General features: G+C 45.9%; 1 protein-coding gene across 12 annotated transcripts in view; it reads right to left on the minus strand.

Annotated features, from left to right (window-relative positions):
- Positions 1–21,175, minus strand: part of kirrel3b (kirre like nephrin family adhesion molecule 3b) — a 166,949-nt gene extending 145,774 nt beyond the window's left edge. For 2 of the 12 annotated variants that reach the window (XM_030402999.1, XM_030402991.1), the window contains exon 1: positions 20,425–21,174. In XM_030402999.1, the coding sequence (XP_030258859.1) occupies positions 20,425–20,923 (499 nt within the window). In that variant the 5' untranslated portion in view covers positions 20,924–21,174. Of the gene's footprint in view, positions 1–20,424 lie in introns of all 12 variants that reach the window. The other 10 variants (XM_030403058.1, XM_030403046.1, XM_030403027.1 and 7 more) reach the window with 7 other exon arrangements.
- Positions 21,176–21,403: the final 228 nt, after the last annotated feature.

Here is a 21,403-nt window from a genome sequence, read left to right on the forward strand (position 1 = left end):
CTTGATAGCCATGCCCTGTCTGTGTGACAGGAGCCCGTTTGTGTGTGTGTGTGTATGTGTGAGAGAAAGCCGGGGCTGATATACAAGGCCCAGGGCAGGTGACAAACACAGGAGCTCTAAATTTGGAGTCGGTGGCACCTTAATAATGAGAGTGAGCGGGCACTATAGGGCAGAGACAGGCGAGATTACAACCCCCTGACTGTATGGCTCTCTGTGCTCCATCCACTGTATTACTGCCACGGAGTCACTTTAGACAAACAGAAGTGAGTACACGGATTCCATCTAAGAGTAGCTGCAATTGCCACAGAGTGTCTCGCACAGACTTGCTTTTGTCTGTTTTTTTTTTTTTGTTTTTTTTCTCTTCTCTATTGCCTCCTTTCAACCATTCAGCCAGAAAAAAAAGAGAAAAAAAAAAAAGTTTGTGTAGTCGTGTTACTTCAATGTCACTTTGTCAGAGAACTGTTTAGCTACTTGTCAGTGCAGATTATTTCTAATGCTTCAGCCAACTGTTTCAATGTCAGCACATGCAGTAAACAACGTGATTCATTTTCTGCAAACTTACGACAACAACAACTTTCAGTAAGCATCATAAGGTCTTAAAGGCTTCAATCTCTTTTGTTCTCTGGATCCACAGGACCTGCGTTCTGTATTCTTGGCTTTAACGGTGAGGAAATAGAAACGAGAGCATTTCAACATCTGCTTTCATGACTTAGGAGAGTGCTCTCTCGATCATGTGAATCCAGATAAAACCCTCAGCATTAGAAGTGGAGGAAGAAATACAGACCCTTAAAATATGTCCCTGTGAGGTGCTACACTAACCAAGGAACCCCCCTATTTACTAATGTTAATGAGACATTTTCAGCAGAGGTTAACACTTCTCTTCACTGATTGCTACACTACCTCTAAGTATGATACGATATGGCATGGAGGGACGGTGATATTAAAGCTTCAGGGTGTTTTTTTTTTTGCCGGTTTTGTTTTCAACCTTGGGAAGACAGTCTTAACTCTGTGCTATATAGGAATGGAAGCATTATGCTAATGAGAGCTTGCCCTGTGAAGAATACATTTGCTGTTGGAAAACATTTTGGCTTCCGCCTTGGGAGCTAATTGAGTACTCTGACAATGCAGTGCTTGGCTGGTTCACGTACACACAGGGGTGGAAAATTCAATTTCGCAGCTGGTTCAGAGCACTCTGCAAGGAGAAGCGGAAGGAAAAGAAAAAAAAGGGGTGCCTGGATTAAAGAGTCGAGCTGGCTCTGTGGCTCCGTGTCTGGCTCAGTGGGCATATTCTTTTCATTACCCTGCTGTGTTTTATTGTTTTATTGACCAGTTGACAGTGAGACTGCACATGTAAATATACAGTACAGAGGCAGTCCAAGGTTCGCAAAACCACACTTTAGCATGATACGTTCAGTGGTTGAGTAACATGACTGTGAATTTATTTCAAATAGCAGAGCATTAACAAAATGTGTAGGTCATAAGTGAATGCAGACTTTTTGTTTCAAGACCTGAGATCCAGTTAATACAAATGTTGACTACGTTATCTGCCCAGGCCAAGAATAGTAATGTTTTCTTGCCCCCTTTTCAGCGAGTTGTTCCGTCTATACATCTAAAGTAAGTCATTGTACATCAACAGCTGCTGGCGAGACGGGTGACTGCGGTGTCCCGTGGACTTTTCTTCAAAACGAGGCCAAAATGTAAAGCCTGCGAGAAAATAGGCTGCATAAACTAATAAGCCGATATGTCAAGCACGTGTATGCTCGAAAGGGAGGAGGCAATTTTGATCGAATCCATCCAATCACCAGTTTGTCGCTCAAGCCAGCCAAGAAGAGCTCAGACCTATACTGTCATTTAATGATCAATTCCTCGCATTTCCAGATGCCTCGGAGAACTGTAGGTGTCAAGTGTGTCAAGGATTTTACATTTGTCAAGGAAAAAAGTCGTACTGCAGTGCAATAAGTAGCTCGTGTGCAATGAAACGTGCCTCCCGTGATGAAGACTGAGTGCTGATATTTGTGGATCTTCTAATTTGCAACCTCTCACAGCCTAATGCGACTCTTTAAAATCAAAGCCTTATTTAAGGCAGGCGCGTTGAAAAGGTTCCTAATTAAGCCTCTATATGTTAAGAACACAAGGTTCAATTGTGAGACAAGTACACCGATACACATTAACAGCCTAATTAGAGCGATCAGGCTATTGTCAGGTGATTTCCAATTACGTACAAAGTCACATAGATAGACAGGGAGATAGAGAGATGACAGAGCCCTGCTATACCATCACAGTGGTGCTCAAGTGGCTGTCACTCTGACCCCCACGTACTGTCTGTAGTTGTATGATGCTATTGGAGTATGTATTGCAAGTGGCAGGGGGACCCAGCTGGTGTCAGTGGCCCGGACCTTGACCCAGCCACAGCACTGGGGCCGGTATCAGTCATAGAGAATTGGTCTGTATGCCCATCTTGCTGATACAGCTCAGACACAGGGCACGATGAAGTGTCAGTGGATGGCCCGGAGAAAAACTGGGGGTAGTCCAGAAAACGGAGCTGCCCTCTCACACCGAACGCGCACTCACATATACACATACACTGACTGTGAAATATTCAAAATGACAATATGTAGCCCCCCCCCATCCATATGACCTTTGTTCAACAAAACATCTATACACACGAGAACACACAAATGACACCAAAGGCTTAAAACATGCATGCCAGGCCAGTAGGAGGCGGTAAATGCAAGGCCGACCACACGTCAAACGCCAGAGAAGAACTTTCTGAGCGTGTGGTGCAAGTTTATTTTATTTAAAGGAGAACTTTGGTTGATTTAAACATGCTGCTTCTTTGCTCAAGCTACCCTTGACTCGCCAGTACCGAAGACGCGAACACATTTGGTCCAACCATTACAGAGCTCCGTGAACGGAGATTTAGCATAGACAGCTAACAGCATGGGGTCAGAACTTTACACTGTGTTTTAAGCGTCTTAACATGCTCCACATCTCACACCAAAAGGTATGCTACATCAGCAGACACCTTAGCACACAGCACTGTAGCGTGTATGACTCAAACTGAATAAAAAAGTAGTTAAAACAGTGTGTTTGTGCAAGGAGCTACTTACCTGTTTGTTGACATCCGCGTCTTCCGGTAGCTAGACCAAACTAGTCGATCCGTCGAGCATGCACTTACTCCCTCGCTGGCGGAGACGGAAACGTAATCCAGCATTTTCGTGTTTATGTTCATAATGTACATGTCCATGTTACAGCCTGTCATGAGCCATGAGCCTTACAATAGCCTGTTAAGCCTGTTAAGTGCACACTCGATGGATATGCTAGTTTGGTCTAGCTCCCGGAACACACGGATGTCAACAAACAGGTAAGTAGCTGCTTACACAAACACACTGTTTTAACTACTTTTTTATTCATTTTGAGTCATACACGCTACAGTGCTGTGTTGTAAGGTGTCTGCTGATGTTGCATAACTTTTGGTGTGAGATGTGGAGCATGTTAAGACGCTTAAAACACAGTGTAAAGTTCTGACCCCATGCTGTTAGCTGTCTATGCTAAGTCTCCGTTCACGGAGCTCTGTAATGGTTGGACCAAATGTGTTCACGTCTTCGGTACTGGCAAGTCAAGGGTAGCTTGAGCAATGAAGCTGCATGTTTAAATCGACCGAAGTTCTCCTTTAATAAAAAAAAAAAAAGCCATTTAGTTGAGTTGGACAATAAGACCTAGCAGTGCTAACTTAAATCAGTGCCAAAACCCGATCCCCCCCCAAAAAAATAGTCTGCTTTTAATGATTTAGGTGGATGCTCATTATACAAAACAACAGTGGGCTGGCATCGGTTGAGGTGTTGACATCATCATTTCCCAAACACGTCCAAACTAGAGATGAGAAATCTGTACTTTAATTTTCATAAGAACATGTATGAATACTTAATAAATACATTATTCACTTGTTTATCTTTCATCTATTTGCATTGCATGCCGGACTATAAAGGCGTCGACATTTGTAATCAGCCGTTTCGGTTCTGTGATGCTTTGTTGGTGTTGCCGACTGATCTCCACAAATAAAAGACTCAGTCAACAGAGTACAGACAGCTGCAGAAGAAAAGAGGATGTTGGGAAGGAAAACAAGTGTACTTTGAAGGTAGGGTTACAACACTCTTGGGACAGCCTGCAGATTCCTCATTGTCATCAACATAGACGTGCCCTTGATCAAAGGAGCACACTGCCCCCATTGTTTGCACCAGTGTAAGGGAGGGGGAAATACTTCCTGCAGTGCTCCTCAATACTGAGAAATCTATTTGTTTCAATTCCCTTTGAAAGGAACACAGCTGAATCAAGTTCTTGTCTGACAAATTAAAATCTGTGCAAAGACCAAAGTGCTGTTTAGTACACATTGATTTTGGGCCCCGAACACAGACAAAAGCCATATTTTCTCACAAAGGTAGTATTCTTGTTCTCCGTTTGATGGAATACTTTGAACCTATTAACTGTGCTGTTTTGTTCTGCCATAGTAATTACTCGTGCAAGCTAAGCGCAGGTTTGAATTTGCATTATAATGTGGGGAGAGTGCATTTTTCACTCGCCACTACACTTTCAGAGCTCCATGCAAGATTGCAGAGACATTAGCTCGTAGGCATCGCGGCGCTGTGCTGAACTCAGTCTCTCGCTAAATGACTCTTAATTCAGGGAGCCCTTCTCTCTCTTCGAAATACCGAGCAATTAGCATTTGATGCTAGAGGTGCTATAGATTGTGCTTTGGCACAGCAGTGGGACTGTAGAGCCTGTGGAGGAGAGGACGAGTGATGTTAATTTCAGTATGGGGGTGGCCAGTCGTGGGCGGACAAAGTTGAGATGGCAGCCTTTTTTAAAACATTTCCAGCTAGAGAGCAATATCAACTGTGTACCTGGCTTTACTGAGGGCATGACCGCGAGCGATTCTCCATCTCTTGTCTCATTTGCACTTCGTGCCAAAAGTTGTTCTATGTGGGCAGCCTTCAGTATTGTTAATGATGCTGCCCTTCTGCTATATACCAACAAGTCTGCGGTGCACCTCAGTGTGGCAGGGAGAGAGAGGATAGAGCGAGATAGAGACCAAGTAGGGCACTTCAGAGCAGCCAGGGTCCGCCGAACAAAGAACAAGAGCTCATTTGTTAGTCTGGTGGATGATAGGGCCACGTGGCATATAGTCTGCTTTTCTTTTCTAGACCTTTCATTCAGAGGTTTCTCTGCATTTCCGACACATACAGCGGCAGTGACATGCAGGCCACGTCTTGGCGGGGACTGATGTGTAGTAAACATCCATGTTTTAGAAATACATACTGATGAATGCATTCTCCAGGTAAAGACTGCCGCTCGTCGACCCGTTTTTGTTTTTTTTTTCTAAGAAGAAACTAAAAGCGGAAGTGCGTTAAGGTAGAGAGAGATAAAGTCCGTGTTCCTTATACTGTCTTTCCTCGCTTCCCCTGCAGACATAGTGCTCTGCCATCAGTCATCTATTTGCTCCACTGTCACACAGGCATATGTTAGACTTGTCCTGTCATGTTGCATTTCGTGAACTTTAAGATGCCCCTGACCTGCTTTATGTCGCCGGAGGGTGAGGACGCTGCGGGGTGGGATGATGGGATGCAGCACTGGTGAGCGGCGTCCCAGCGCGAGTCTCCAGGGTCAGGTATAAGTAAGCGCACATGTGACATGCAGTCATGTTAATACTTACATGTTGCTATTTATTTCTTTATTTCTCCGCTGTCATACCATGCTCCCCTAGCATGCTCTGGTTCAGTTTCCCAACTCGCACTCCAGCCGTGTGACTTAATCAGTCTGACAGACTCTGGGTGCCTGGGGAAAGTCTCTCTCTCTCCGCAGTCCCCTTTCTCCTCAAGTTTACGCGCTCTGTGACAAACTCATTCTGGCACCTTTCGAAATGCAGTGCTCTCTGTTGGACGGCACCTCCACGGTCTCTTCACACTCGCACACGAGCGCACACACAAAGCCTAAAGTGGACAAACTCTGCAGGAGAACATGTGGCACGCACGGCATGCGTAGACACACACACACACACACAGGTGCATGCTGGGACGCACACAAACAGAAGAATTATGCGGATACATAAATGCGGTTGAAAAGCAGGACGCGCAGCACCCCCCAGGCACACATATTATGCCTCACACGCTTCTCCCCCAGTTACTGTCCCCATCCCACTTTAAGTGCTTACTCAAACAGCTCCCATGCATAAAAGAGGAAGCAGTTCTGCTTATTGGTTTATTGTTGTTGAGTGACATTCTCAATTAGTTTTCATCAGAGTCTCGTGGTGTCTGACCTCTCGAGTTGTTTTTCAGAGCTCATTATAAAAGCAATGGGATTCCGCGTCCGCGGTGCCGGCTAACCTTGGCTTGGGTCCAATACATTCTGGCTAACAAAGTGGGCTGGAGAAAACTTCAGCCCGTGGTTAAGGACCTCCCCGCAGGGCTCAGATGCTTCACTATTTAATTCAGCAACACAACAGCACCCCTGTGGCATCTTCAACCACTCCACTTAAACTGAAAGCTGAAAAAGATTTCTATTTTCTGGAGGAGCCGAATGGCAATCTCACCACCTCAGTCTCTCATCTTTTGGGACCTGATTAAATGCAGACAGAAAGCCTTTTTTTTCCGAAAAGGGCAGATATCAGTGCTTACAAAGCCGAGGGAAGCTTTTTAAAAATTACAGCCTGTGTAAATGTTGGTCATAAAATGTAATGATTGAACTCGTGCCTTTTACAAATGAATTAAAAAAATTAGACTAGAATACAGGAGGCCTTTATCTCATGTCAGAGGGGAATATACCATCAGTGGATGAAACCAAAGCACACAAAGCCCAGAAAGAGATTTTCACTCGCCTTTGTGTCAGGTGGAAAAAAACGTAAGTTACACAAGATAGAGAAAAACCTCTGTGATTGACCTTTACTCTCCACAGTGCCAAATTATTACACTCACCTAGGACGGCTTCAATTAGCTTTCCTTGAATTCAGTCAAACTGATATGACTCAGCCCTGACTCAGACTCTGTTCCCCATCTTTTCTCAGAGGCAGCATGTTCACTTCCTCAAGCTGCAAGCTTTCATTCTTTCAAATTAAGTTTTACCACATTTAATGTGCACCTGGCAGCTCATGTTATGACAGGTTCTTGCATAATTTTGGGGTTATTTTAGCATTTTCCCATTTTTGCCCGATTACACTACCTTCGGCACTTTTTTTTTTCTCCCTGATAAAGTCGCAGAGTTGGAGTGGTCCATTTGGTCCAACCTCTCTGACCTGCTTTACCTTTCGAGGGTCTTTAGATGGACGGCTTTCATCCTGATAGCACCTGACAAACGTTTCCCCTGACATACCATTTCACCCTCCTCCCATCTCTTGTCGTTCCCTTCCACATGCCTAAGCATTTTAACAACACGGGCTTGCAGGCTTTCTCTGGCCTGGCTGAAATTGATGGAGCCGGGGTCCTACAGAGCAGAACAATCTGCAGACCTTTTTTTCTGTAAGGCAAAACAAGGAGAGAGGGAAGAGGAAATCAACAAGGTGGTGGGGGGAGTCTGATTTTTGAGGAGTCAGATAAAGGACATGTGTTAGGTCTGTTCAAGGATTCTCTCATTATTCTCCATTTTCAACAGGCGCAATGATGAGAACAAAACATTTCCTATCTCTCAAAGTGGCAATTTGCCCATTTAATGCCTGTGTTATGCGGGCCAGACATCCTTTCATCCACCGTCTTTGCGCTAATTTAATTCCTCTTTCCTTTTATTTCTTGGCTGATAATTCTCACTTTATTTCCATTAAGCTTTGTTTGTTCACAGCGATCTGTTGCTGTAATTTATTAGAGCTGTCAGCTTAAATGATGTGGCATGCCGACACAGCCCAGCAAATAGTGTGCCCCCCCCCTTTCCTCATCTCCTTTTATGGAGAGCTGCCCTAGTTTTTTTCTTTTTTTTTTTTTACAGGGAGGAAGAGGGAGACATTACAATTAAGGTGGCGACATCGACCCCCTGGTGGCTACGCTCAGGGACCAGATGTCCTGTCAGAGAGATGCCGGCCCTCACCTCCTGGGAGCTCTGGGTTGAAATCTGGTTCACGTCTCAGTGGGGGAACGCCGCTGCTCCTGTTCCATCATTAATTCAAGGATAACAGAATCTGGAAGTACGGACCTCTTTTCTTATTTTTTTTTTTTTCTCCATTGTGAGCCGCGCCACAAAAAAAAAAAAAAAAAAAGATTCTAATTCAGTCATTTGTTCATCTTCTCTACTTTTCAGTCACTCCCTGTTCCGCTACCCTCCGTACAAACGGTCCGGAGCTTTGTTGTTCAAATCAACCTGATGCATTGCGCACATTAGCAAACCCAACAATACCAGAATCTTCAAAGCATGAGGGCCGCTCGTGTATTGACAGACGAGAAGGCCATAATGGCTCTTGGCGAAAAAGGGAGATGAGTCATATTATACCGAGTTCAATAGCATCAGTATGTCTCTGAGAGTCGGTCTCCATTACCTGATGAAGCCCTTTCATGCATCAACACATTCTTGGTTTGTCTCCTCATTAGCGGTGGAGGGAATTAGCATGAGTTTTTCAGAAAGCAAGTAATCTGCTCGGCCTGCTAAATGGACTCCCTCTTTGTGTCCTCGGCCTTCCTTGGGCTCGGGATGTTTGACAGATGCCCGACTATCAGTGCTGTACGAAGTGCATGTCTTTCCCCTCACAGGAGGCCTTAGAGGAAATGCGATCACAAAGAGACCCCACAATCTTCACTTTTTCATTTCCAAGCCCTGGATGCTGCCTTTCTCTCTCATTTTGTCCTGTTCTCCTTTTGTACGAGGCGGCTGCTGGTTTTGGAGATGAAAGACACTTGTTTGGCAGCCTTCAAAGAGTCACAGAACTCTGAAAGTCACTTGTATTGCAGAGCCGCTCATTCTCCATTTTATATCCAATATGGAGGTGATGATCAAAAGGATCAGAGCTGAGGGAAAAGCTAAAAGATGTCTGCTTTGGAGTAAACAACAACAATACCAATCCCCAGACCCGCATGAGGCTCTTTTTAAGCATTGCCCTTCAGCTAATGCCAGGGAGCAGACATATTGCTATTTCTGTATTTGAAAAAGTGGTATCAGCATTGACCAATCTAAACCTGTTCCAGCACCTATGACTTTACGCTGTCTCCTCTTGCCTTGTCAGGAATCGTTGTGGAGACATCTGCTAGTTCCTTTTAGACACATTGGGTCCAGTGTATCCATATACTGTGTTTAATTAATCCATCAACTGATTGTACACATGACAAGGCAAAAGATGGAGGAAAAGTATCAAATCCGAAAGAGAGCCCGCAGATAAGGACTGACAGTAGACTCCAAGCCATTAACTCTGTACTCAGTGTGGAGCATACCCATCTGGAGGAGACACCCTAGGCTGCAGGAGACCTAACATAAATTTATGAGATGTTTCAAAAGAGGCTGTGTTGGAGTTTGTACAGCTGGGCCTGAGCAAATTGCATTTTTTAATGAAAGCCCCGTTAATAATTCACAGCCATAACCTAGGGGAAAGTTTAGGGGCCATGAACTGGAGGTGATGTGGGGATTGGTGACACCCCTGAACATCCCACTGTGTGCTGCCACGATCATCTTTGAATGCCCTTCTGCATTTTTAATGCCCTGCTGTGCCGGTGTCGCACACGATTGGGACAGAGACATTGACTTGTCCCAAACCGATCACAGTGAAACATAAGCTAAAAGTCACACAAGGGTACTTTTATAAAAAATAATATAAATCTCTTGTGTTACTCTACAGCTCTGCTGCAAGCAAACAGCGTGGTGTCCTTTGAAACACCACTGACAAGAGTTTTGAACCAAAGCTGTTTAGAGTAAGATAGGCAACAATGTGGTAATAAAATTAGCATACAGCGAAAGCAAGGAATAATCACATTTGGCGCTTGTTGGCACATACACACAAATACTCCACTCCGACAACAAATACACTGGCATTAAGGATTATGGCTGCAAGACGCAGATATGTTTTAATTTGTGACAAGAATGCTCTTCCTTCTGAGATTTCTTTTTTCCCTTTTCATTTCTTTGTTGTTCTTTCTTCTCCCCTCACTTCCTTTCCCTAGCCCTAGATATATTTGTTTACCTTGGGAGGCATTGTATTGTCATTACCATCATCCGTCTACTATTAGATAACATTGCCTTCCAGCAGGAAGAAAATCCTCTAGTCATCCTGAAAAAATGAGCGCAGGACTTTTACCTAAATGCTACTTTGCTTTCCCCCAAAGACTCCCTGAAATCCTTCAGATGTACTTTCTATTTTCATTCTACCTCTACTTCCTGTGTGCGTCAGGAGTGACCGTTGCACTCCACATTCCCAACAGAACAATAATTTTACATATAAAGACACCGTGGTCCTCATATAATTCTGTATACATCCCAAACTCAGCTGCTGCGCGGATCAGTGCTGTTAGGGAGACTACAAATCTCGGCTATGCCGCTACCATTTCCCCCAAAAATGCCTCATAGGTGCGAGTGATGAAATGAGACCTAAATTGCAGTGAACCAGAGCCCTGAACCTGTCTAAACCAGATGCACCTGTGATGATGGCACTGCAGGGTAACCAGGGTGCCAGCAATTGACAGTCCATTTAAAACTAACTACCCACCGGTCCTACTTCCTACTCTTAAGAGAAGATGAGTTGACCATAGTGGACCTGCCTATCCACTGTACCCATATCGTCTGATGTTCTTTACAGTGCGCCGTCCACTCATCCGTCATTACATGTGCTTTTCTGTAGTAACATTATCGCTTTAGATAAGGCTTCAATAAACTGCGCATGGCTTTTAGGGTTCTCTCTCCTGCCACTCTAATCCAATCTCTGATGTGGAGTCTGTTCATCATCGTGCACTGCAGGCATTTTCTGTGTCCCTGTGCTCTTCGCTGCACAAGAAGTAATGGATGGCCTTGCCCTTGGTTCACCCCAAGGCCTTTTGGTGCCTCCTCAACTGTTTGTCTTCAGGTTGTCTCAAATGGGTCTGCGCTGTGGTATTTTGATTTGATTAAATCAGGTTTAAAAGGTTAGAGACGGAAGGAGGCGAGGGGGTTGCCCTGCCCAAGTATTGTGAGCCAGTCCTCTCCGCCATTTAGCATTGGGCAGTGGCCAGAGGAAAGTGGAAAACTGAAATGACTTCTGTGCTCCTTTGTGATTTGCACTAATGTCCCCCAGGGACTGAGCAATGACCACTGTGAATTCCCCCAGGACGCCAGCCAGATTGAAACCCCTGCCAACAGATTTGAAAGGATAGCAAATCATTTAAACTCCCCGATGTGCATTAGCATTTTTTCACTGCCCCGGCCAGCCTCCACAATATTAAATTGCACTTGATGAAATAAAACGAAAATCAGAGAGTGCGACAAGAGCTCTTCAACTTCCGAATCTGCAAAGTGAATATTGGAGTGGCCTCCGAAAAAAATTAATTACACCTTAAATCAATTTGTTTACTCTACCACGTGTTCCGACATCCAGTTGAGGAGCCCAGCTCATGAAGAAGGGACTTAAGATAGAAGAGGCACTGAGGCGTTGAAAGGTGCGATGTGTCACAGAGTAGGCAAATATATCTAGGGATTGCCTTTAGCGAAGCCTGCTTGTGACACCACGTTATTATGGCATATAAAAATAGGCCACGCATTACAGAGGGCAGAGTAATTCCCAGCAGCACCATATTAAAGGAACATCAGAGGCATCGGGGTTGCAATCAATACAGCTATTTTCTTATATTAGGATATATCAATGTTTGAGAATCAATACAAAACTTTATTTATAGCATGTTGCAGAACACGCCGATACTTTCCAGCCCTCGGTGCTCACATACTGCAGGGTTTCTCATCCGTTATTGTGCTCTGGCAGATTGCTCTTTGGTAATGCAAGTGAGGGCAGGGAATATATGTGTGTGTGTGTGTGTGTGTGTGAGTGTCTTTCACTGCGCGCCTTTCTGTAGGTGGGTTGTGCCAGATGAAGCCCTGCCTCGTAAACAACCGTAATGACACAGAGCCACGGGCCTCACACTGAATGCGTCTGGAGACCAATAGAGGGATTTTCTATCAACATGCCAACCGAAGCATCCAGTGTCACAGATTTCCTCAGACTGGTGTCAAACGCTCCTAGATTTCCCTCAACAAACACAAAAACGTGAACAAAGTTGGCACAGCGCCACAATTAGTGGTGCTGAAAGAGTTTTTTTTTGTGGGGGAGGGGTGGTGTGCAGGGGCCGTTTCTGGCTCCCATGCTAACGCTGCGATCCCCACTAGTGAATGGCCCTTTCTTCCCGATTGCTTAATTGTCTTAGTGGGACAGGCAGGTGGCTCAAAGCTGCATTTGGCATCTGGTGAAAAAAAAAAAACCCAACAAAACATGTACATCTACTCAGAGCATGGGAGTGTTGGGGGAGGGCGACCGCATTAGACATTTTTTTTTTTTCATTCTCAAAGCTGCATATCCCCCCTTGGCAGATTTCAAAAGTTTTGGCTTGGATGATGAGCAAGTTTGTGCCGCTATTGTGTCCGATGTGCTTTGCTGAATAAAACCTCTTTTGGTATCAGCGCCAGATCAAATAGCGATTCAAAAAGCCATGCCTCTCACCATTGGTGTCTGGTACCATGGAGAGGACTGTTTTCCTATCCGTTTATTAAATAGAAACTACCGAGCACTTCCATTTAGCACTGCTGAGCACAATTTGGAGGCATCTCCTAAAATGGAAGCACACGAGTGGGGAGGTAATGCTCGAGGCACATCACTACGTGTGACCGTCCCACAGCATGGTGTTTTACAGCCGCTCCCGAGAGTGGGCGTTATTATTTTGGAGTCCGGACACATAGGACAGCCTCGAGGCCCGCTTGCAAATGTGCACGCTATCTATTGCCGCTGTCGTTTTTTCTAGACATGCACAGCGGTTGTAATGGCGGACAGAGACACATCCACGCTCATCCACAGGTGAGAAGATTCTGCCTCCCTAGATTCTGCTTGTACAAGTTAAAAGGCTGATTTGCATTTATATTGCCATTCAAGGCTTGCAGCTGTAATTTTCGTGGCACAGTCGCAAATGCACAGACGCTGCACGCGCTCACATGGACACCGGCAGCTCGCGGAATACACGTGAAGTGTGCAGTGTGAAAAGCTTCTTCTGTGAGTCCGTCGTTAGGAATCTCGGGCCTGGGAATGTCGGGAGAGTGAGAAGCAGAGACAGAGATGGGGGAGAAAGAAACGGGCTCGAGGAGAGAGGGGGGTGGGGAGTTCATCCACGTGTAATATTGAGCTGTCCCAGAAACTTCCCGCCAAACACTGGGAAGTCGTTATCAGATCAGCAACCCAATTCCTCAAGTGCCTCCTGCGCTGAGGCACCGCATGCATCTTCCAGGCTCTTTCCTAGCGCAGCCATTTGCAATGATGTCGATGTATTGGCTTACTGGTTTTCACTCTGAGACGTTTCGAGAGGTGGCGGGGCATATAAAATGATACAGGTTGCAGAACCGTGCTTGCATGTGATTTACTTTATCCTGGCTTACAGCCGTACATCGGCACAGATGGCACCGTCATAAAGAATAATGGGACAGACAGTTTCAGGCTAGGACGCTCAGTTTTACTTGAATGTTTTTCAGGTGTGGCACACAGGTCTTTGTAGGTCACAAAAGCTCTCTGCAAAGGTAACATGCACATTACTGTACATGCATCACGCTCTTAGGATGTGTAGCGGCATACGTAAGTGGCCGTATTTCATAACGAGGAGGGGATGTACATGCACTCAGCATACTACTCAGCTACAGCAACAGCGTACGTTTAACCTTAGCCTTCACGCTTAAAGCTGCGCCAGTGCAGGTGTCAAGTTAAAAGAAGCATATATAAATGAATGTGTGACTAACAGGCTAAATAATTAAATTAAATCTCGTATTATAAGCAAAACCTCATTCTGCGTCCACTTAACCTTTATATCAAAGCCGCAATCCGTAATTCTTTGCACACACAGACTACAGCAGAGATGATGGAGCATGCAGTGGCACCTTGCTGCGAAAATGCCATTGCATCCATCTTCCCATTTGGTGACAACAAACCTGATTGATTCATTTCACCATACAAACGCATATCATAAGAATGTATTTACTAAAAACATTGCAACTCTCAACCCGATTTTAGCTCAATCTAAATGTAGAGTTACACCATTGTCTGCCCTGATGCAAATCTAGTTTGAAAATGAATCCAAAGTAACTGAGACTTGTTATTTGCATAAGCAAAAATACATTTTCTTTTCCCACCATCCTTTTGTTCACACATTTTGCATTTTCACCCACCTAACCTTGTGTTCTTGTCTTGCTCTCCTGTTCCCAGACAGATGTTGAGTTCGAGCTCAGCGGTGTCACCCATGCATGGCAAACAAGCTGCACTGTATTTCCAAGAAACACAACAACCGAACTCTGAATTATGGACCTTTTTTTTTTTTTTTTTTTTAATAAAGGGTGCGCAGGCGCCTTTTCTCAACTAAATGCTAGGGTGCAGCATCACTCCTCAAACGGGTGAGACCGTTTTAAAATTGCATTAACTCGTCCCTGTGGTGAGAACTTTCATTCGGTTACAAAATGAAAAAAAGAAAGAAATTTGGCTGAATGTGAGACATAATGAACATGTAGCTGCGTGGATGTCTTGAGCAAAAGTCGTATTAATGCCTCAGATCTGAGAAGCGGGGCTTTGACGAGAAAAAAAAGCAAGTTTGCCTTGTAGCATCGTTTGAGCCCACCTGTGTTCTACAAGCAATCACAGATCCCAGTAGCAGGTTTGAAAAATATCTATCAAAAAAAAAGAAAAAGAAAGAACCTCGGCTAGGTGGAGACAGGATTAGCAGACACAGTTGAGCTCAGAACACCAACATTTTTTCTTTTAGCCCCGCTGTGCCAGTGCTTTGTCCTCTCCAAGGAAAAAATAACACTGTATGATCCACCACTACTCTACTTACAGCACACCCACAACTGAACACACGCAGCACTGAGGAGCTGCCTTTGGTTTCTTTAGCCGGGAAAAAAAAAATCATAGCCCGTTGTTCCCTGTGCATTAAACTGCAATTTAAAAGCCATTAATCCATCCCGTAATCCGTCACCAAATAAAATCCTGACGAGGGGGTTAGCGAGGGATTCCGAACACTTCTCCTACAGTTAACTGTATTCTTACATGCAGCTCTTTTTTTTTTCTTTTTAACAAAGTCGCCCAACTCCGGCTATTTCTCTCACCGTCTCCCAAGGAGAGAGCCTCAGATGGATGGAGATGCGGCAACAAAGAGCTGAGTGAAGAGGTGCAGATGCTAACCCTGCCCTCGCAGGTGACCTAGTGATCACAACAGCATCTGGTTGAATTACTTAACACTGCCGCCCAACAGACATGTAATCCGGGATAATGCCCTTTTGCTGAGTGCTCCAATCTGGATAAATTCATCCCCGAGGAATGAGATCCAGCGGCAGAGTCTCTGGGGGTGGTGGGGGGGGGATGAGGGGGCTTGGGGGTTTGATTGGTTGGTACTAAAGAAAAACTGTTGGGGCTGGGTAGAGAGTCTTCTAGATGGATAATGAATCCCAGCAGTAAACAGCTTGATTTTGTTGACTGGCTGACTGACTGCATGAGAGGAAGCAGATCATTGCCTGGTTTTCCAAGAACACTCCAAACTAATCATATTCCCTTCCCAGGCTGACCTGAATCCTGACAGATTCCAAATGAGGCTTTGATCCAGACTGCAGACACGGTATACTGTACTTACTTACATACCGCATCTATTTTCTTTCGTCCTTTCTTTTTTTATTTCTCTTCGGTGATGCCTGGGATGGGAACATTTACTAAATCCCTGCATAAACACACATCCCCCACTGCGATTGTATAGCTATCTCTGGGTTCAGTGATTTATAAATGTATTATTTTAACTAGTATTTTCAAAAAGTCATCCACCAAACTTTCTTGCGGGTATCAACAAAATATAAGTCACTGCCAAAACAGATTTTTCTTGGAAATAGCATCTCTCGTTAATGCCACCAGCACTGCCAAACACTGCGACTTACAAGTTCCAGCTGTCCAGCGGCAGCCTCTTAGATTATTTATTCATATGTTTACTTATTACCATAAATATCCAGCAGGGCACTCAGCTCAGAGGGATTACAGTGGGCTTAATCTATCGTGGCACAGAAATGAGCAGGGGTCACAGCGGCTGAGGTGACTTAAGCTGGCTAGCCTTGATGGGACATGCAGCACAAACAAGAAAACAAACTGCACGCCACTGGGCCCCCATCGTGGGCTGATGACACCATCCGTCAGTCACTCCGCCTGCATGGCATGATCCAGACAGGGTTAGCATTACTCAAGCCAACTGTCATGTATGGCGAGTGGGTAAGTCATGCAAACAGGACAAGGACATGTCTGTTTTTTTTTTTCTAATGGAAGATATTCAGTGTGACGTAGCAGACTCCCATGACAGTGCGGGCGAAGCTCCCAACTGATTCTGTTTTTATTCAGTTTGCCTTAGTGGCATCGAAGATACACCAGCTGGAACAGCAAAGCATATGACAACATATAAGAAAAATGCATATTGGTTTTTGCATTTGATAGAAAGGGGATGAATCAATTAATTACCTCTGAGTTATTGCGGTCATAATCCGTGCATCAGACAGCCGTATGTCTTGCTTATAAATAAGAATTCATAATTATGAGGCTGAAAATTGGTATTTCTGTTCGAGTCGTGTTGTGCAATGTAATGGGCTGTATTTCTCTCTGTTTTTTTCTCCTCTTTACAGAAGGGAGACTGATTTCCCCGTCTATAAAAGAAATCCACACATCCAGACATGACATTGGAAAGACATTTAATTATACTTTGCTTGAGAAATATGTATCAAAGCCTGCCGCCCATGAAAAGCGGATTTAGAGTCGTCAGACAGCAGTTAATAGACAGCAGTAAATGAAATAGAGGCTGTTGGGGGGTACTAAGACATGCTTTCCAGGACTAAGAAACAGCTTAGTCTGGCTGGGTGCTGAAATCGGTAGTTCTGACACGAGATATATGAGGGAGCGGGAGATAATGAAGGCGATGGGGGGAAGAGGAAGGGGCAGGAGATTTTTAAGAAGATTGGGATTTCAGTCCTGTGCAGCAGCGCTGCCCCTAGTGGCCAAAACCTGGAGTCAAGGAAAGCTCACAAAATTGATTTCCCTGAGAAAGTGGACCAAAAACCCAGTGATTTCACAAGATGTCATTCAGACCAAAAAAGAGATGAAGAGACAGGGAGACACAGGGGGAGGGAGGCAGGGGAGACGGGGACAGAGCCCGTACACTTAACATCGAGGATGTGTGATTTTTCTCGAGCACATTTTCTTCAGAGCCTCGCACATCCAGTACAAGACTGTTCTTAAATTGCCCCTCCTCCACTGGGACACAATGCTCTCACATATTTCACCCGTTCCCCGACAGAGGGTTCTCAATCACACTGCATCACACGGCAAAAGAATGAAAAAATGAAAAAAAGAAAAGAACAGGAGGAGAGAGGGACAGTTAGCCGGAGAGGGGGAAATGTGCCGCTGCAAGGTGAGGAGTGAAATCAGGAGCCAAGTGAGGAATGTGCGAGACGCTGGACAATGTACAGATTGGATGGGAGGTGGGATGGAGAGGAGGTGGTGTGGGGGAGATGGACGAGGTCCTGGGCAAGTTTGGCCTGAGGTGAATGTGTTCCTGGAGACCGTCTCCCAGATCCTCCTGGCTCCTGCTGTGTCATCTGTCACTGGCAGGGGAGGTGACAGCGAAAAGAAAAGGTGCCCTAGATGCGCCAACAGCACAGTCAGGATGGAGAGCGTCTCGGAACAGCTTTCCCTCTCCTTATTCTCCCTCTCCAGCCTGCTCGCTCTGGACCATTTATTTCTCAAAGTTGAGAGAAAAGAAACTGCTCAGCGCCTGGACTGACTCCTCTCTCTCTCTCGCTCATTCCCCCGTTTTCACGCTCTCTTTTTCCTCATTCTCTCGCAGGATATCTGCGTCTTAAGTATGTGACTGCTACAGCCACAGCTCCCCTCTGTCCCTCTGTTCATAAAAAGACAAAAAAAAAAAAAAGATTGTTTTCCGCAGCTTTCTGCTGACATCGCCTCGGCACATAAACAGAGCCGTAATTTGTACAACAACAGTAAGCTACAGGGAAGCACTTTTTGCTCCCCAGAGGCACGCATGGGGAAGGTTCGTTGTTATCCCCAGTTTACCTGGCAGGGGAGGCAGTATTTTATATTATGGTAATAGTCGAGTGTGCTGAAATGCACGGCAATCTCATCTCATTCCAGTTGCAGCAATCTCCTCGTTCCAGCTGCTTCTGTCTGAGATTCGGTGTTGGTTGTTCCCAGGATTGGGGGCTAAGCCTGTGACGGTATGTAAATGAAAATGTGACGGCGCCCAAACAAAAAAAAAGTCCAACAACAAAGTGTGCAGCATGTCCATAAATCAACCCCCTCCTGCAGTTTTGATGTCTTACATAATTAGGGCATTATTCATGGTCTTGATTTGCAGGAAATAGAAATGAAATACGGGGCAGCAGAGATATAAAGTGAGTCAGATGTGGGAACTAAACCCAGCAGATGCTTAACAGAGTTGGAGGATAAGAGACTAATGACTGATCGTGTATTTCTGCATCACAGTAAGCACAGATGGCGCAGAAAGACTTGACAATGAAATCGGAGGAACAGAGCACACAGCAAAGCAACAGCAACAGCAGCAGCATCGGGGAACAGTCACAGCACCTCCAGTACAGCGCCCACGTCGGATGCGCTGTAACAACGCCCCCCCCCCCCCCCTTTACGAAAAAAAAAGCCGTGACCTGGAGAGGGAGCTTGACTCACGCCACTCTCTGAGTCCACTCGCACAGCTTGTGTCATCATCCCAGGTCATCCACAATCATAAAAGACAACAGGCAAGATGACACCGCTCGCCGGAAGGGATCTACAACGGTTAATGAGTGGGAGACGCTCAGAGGGAATTAGAAGCTTCATCACTCTGGTCGGTTTTAAATTGGTCTGTCTCGATGTCATTATTTTCTCCCTGTTTCCTACGAGAGAAATGAGTCGTCAGAAAAGAATAATCACAGTGAATTGTTGTATTTGAGCGGCGTTTCTTTTTTTTTTTTTTTTTTTTCTTTTCTTGTGTTGGGGCTGTAAATCAACATGTGGAACAGCTGATTCGAGTGCTGTAGAAAATGATCTTGTTTACCAAGTGTGATTTGTTTGCCGCTGCGTCAGCAGCGTGCTGCCGACTTTGAGCCGTCAATTCCAACACAACATGTGAACCGACTGAGACGTCAGATTGGAGAAGACTGGGTTTTGCCTTTTTCTGTGCTGTTTGGCAACAAATAGGTTGACACCTCCCGCCCGTGGGAAACAAATGTACACAAACACACGCAGACGCACGCATTCACTCAGTCGGTGCCCTTCTTGGAATGTAGCCCAACGTGACGGGGTCGAACTCTGAAAGGGGGTGGGGGCCGTGTCATTGACCCCGACCCGCGGAGCGTAAACCAGGGCGCTCGTTGCGGGCCGGCCGTGATGCCGACAGCCGCCAAACATCCAGTGTCTGATCCTGCCGTGCGTGCGTCCGTATTTCACAGGCACTCCAGAGGTAGAGTTCTGTTGTACTTTCCTCACCTCTATTGTGTTCCAGAGACAACCACCTGGTGGCAAGCCGGGGAAACAACTAATCCATCCTCATTCTGTCCACAACCAGACTGTCTAGGAATAAAAATAACAACAGCGGATACTGTCCAAAGGGGGCTGCAATTGCCCTTCTATACTCACGAACCTGCCTTCAGAGGCGCTTCACTGTTAACTTTTTCTCTCTCTTTTTCTTTTGAGCAGACCCCCCGTAGTTGGACTCAATGGGGAAGGGCTGTCAGTTCATAAACAATGTGACTTGGCGGTGAACGCTTGACTGAACTGGACTGGGGTTAGAGGGCTTTGTTTGTGTGTGTCTGTGTGTGTGACAGGAATATCAAGCCCGCATAGGAAGTATTTAACTCGGCTGGTCCGAAGGCTACGACAAACGACTGATGGGGGAAAAAGTGCAGGCTTACAACAACCCGTGGCTCCTCAACCCCAGGAGAGCCGCGCGCACTTCTTCCTCCAATTTCCCCCTTTCTCTTTTCGCATCGCACACAGCAGTGCACATGGGAGCGCTTTATATATATATATACACATATATATTACAAGCATTTAAAAAAAAAAAAAAAAAAAAAAAAAGAAAACCACACAGATGGTAGGACAAGCTCAGCCATCGCAGCAGGGATGAATTCAGAGACGCAGTTTTCCCCCGGCCAGCAAGTCGCACAGCAATCACAAGCGCACAAGATGTGATGAAGAAGCAACTTAATGTGGAAAAAACTCACCGTGTCCGGAGATCCACAGGAGCAGAAGGACCCAGGGGATCATGACTGGGGAGTGGAGAGGGCAAAACCTACAGAAAACAGTGGGCGAGTGTGAAATTGAAGTTGGCAGGCACAAACACATGCACGAGATGAGACAGTGCTCCTCTGTGCTGCTGCGTGGGGGGGGGGGCAAGGGGGGACGGATGCTCCAGTCCCTTAGTGCTGTCTCCTCTTTACCAGTGGAAGGCTGGTAGTCTGTCTTCAGTCCGTCTCTCTCTCTCACTCTCTCTCCTCCTCCTCTGTTGACTGGTCTTCTTCTTCCCCGTGTCTCCCCTTCCTCTCTGTGTGTCACTCTTCGGAGTTGCCGGTGGACAGCTCCTCTTTGCCTCGCACGCTCTCTCTTGTTGATGTGAGCTTGTAGACTTTCTGTGTCTTCCGCCGCTGACTCTAAGCACTGACACACACGCACACACACACCCTCACTCTCGCTCTCTCGCTCGCACGGCTTCTCGTCGCCCATCCATTCTGAGTCTCTTCAGCCCTCACTTGCCCCCCTCCTCCTCCTCCTCCTCCTCCTCCTCTCTCTCTCTCGCTCTACCACTCACAGCTCTAGCAGACACAGTCGGGGGAGAGAGCTCCACAACCAGACTCCTCCCTCCCTTCCTCCCTCTCTCTCTTTCTATCTCTCTTTCTCCCTCCCTCTCTATTGCTGCCTGGCTGTCTGGGTGGCTGTGGCTGAGTGTGAGGCTGGGAGACTCGGGTCCTCACTCTGGGAACGAGGGGCTGTCATGGGAGAGACGGAGAGGGAGCAGTTCCAATTAGAATGAGAATGGGAGCGACTCGGCCTCGCCAGGCTACAAATAACACTGACATCCACAAAACAAAAGTGCAATTTCACCCCTCCTCCCAGTTAAAGACCCCTGCCTCCTTTTTTTTGTTTTTTGGGATCCCACGGACGGCACTGAATTTTTAGGGAAAAGCTGTGAGCCCCCTTCCTTGA

This window comes from Sparus aurata, chromosome 2 (assembly GCF_900880675.1).
Source record: "Sparus aurata chromosome 2, fSpaAur1.1, whole genome shotgun sequence".
NCBI lineage: Eukaryota > Metazoa > Chordata > Actinopteri > Spariformes > Sparidae > Sparus > Sparus aurata.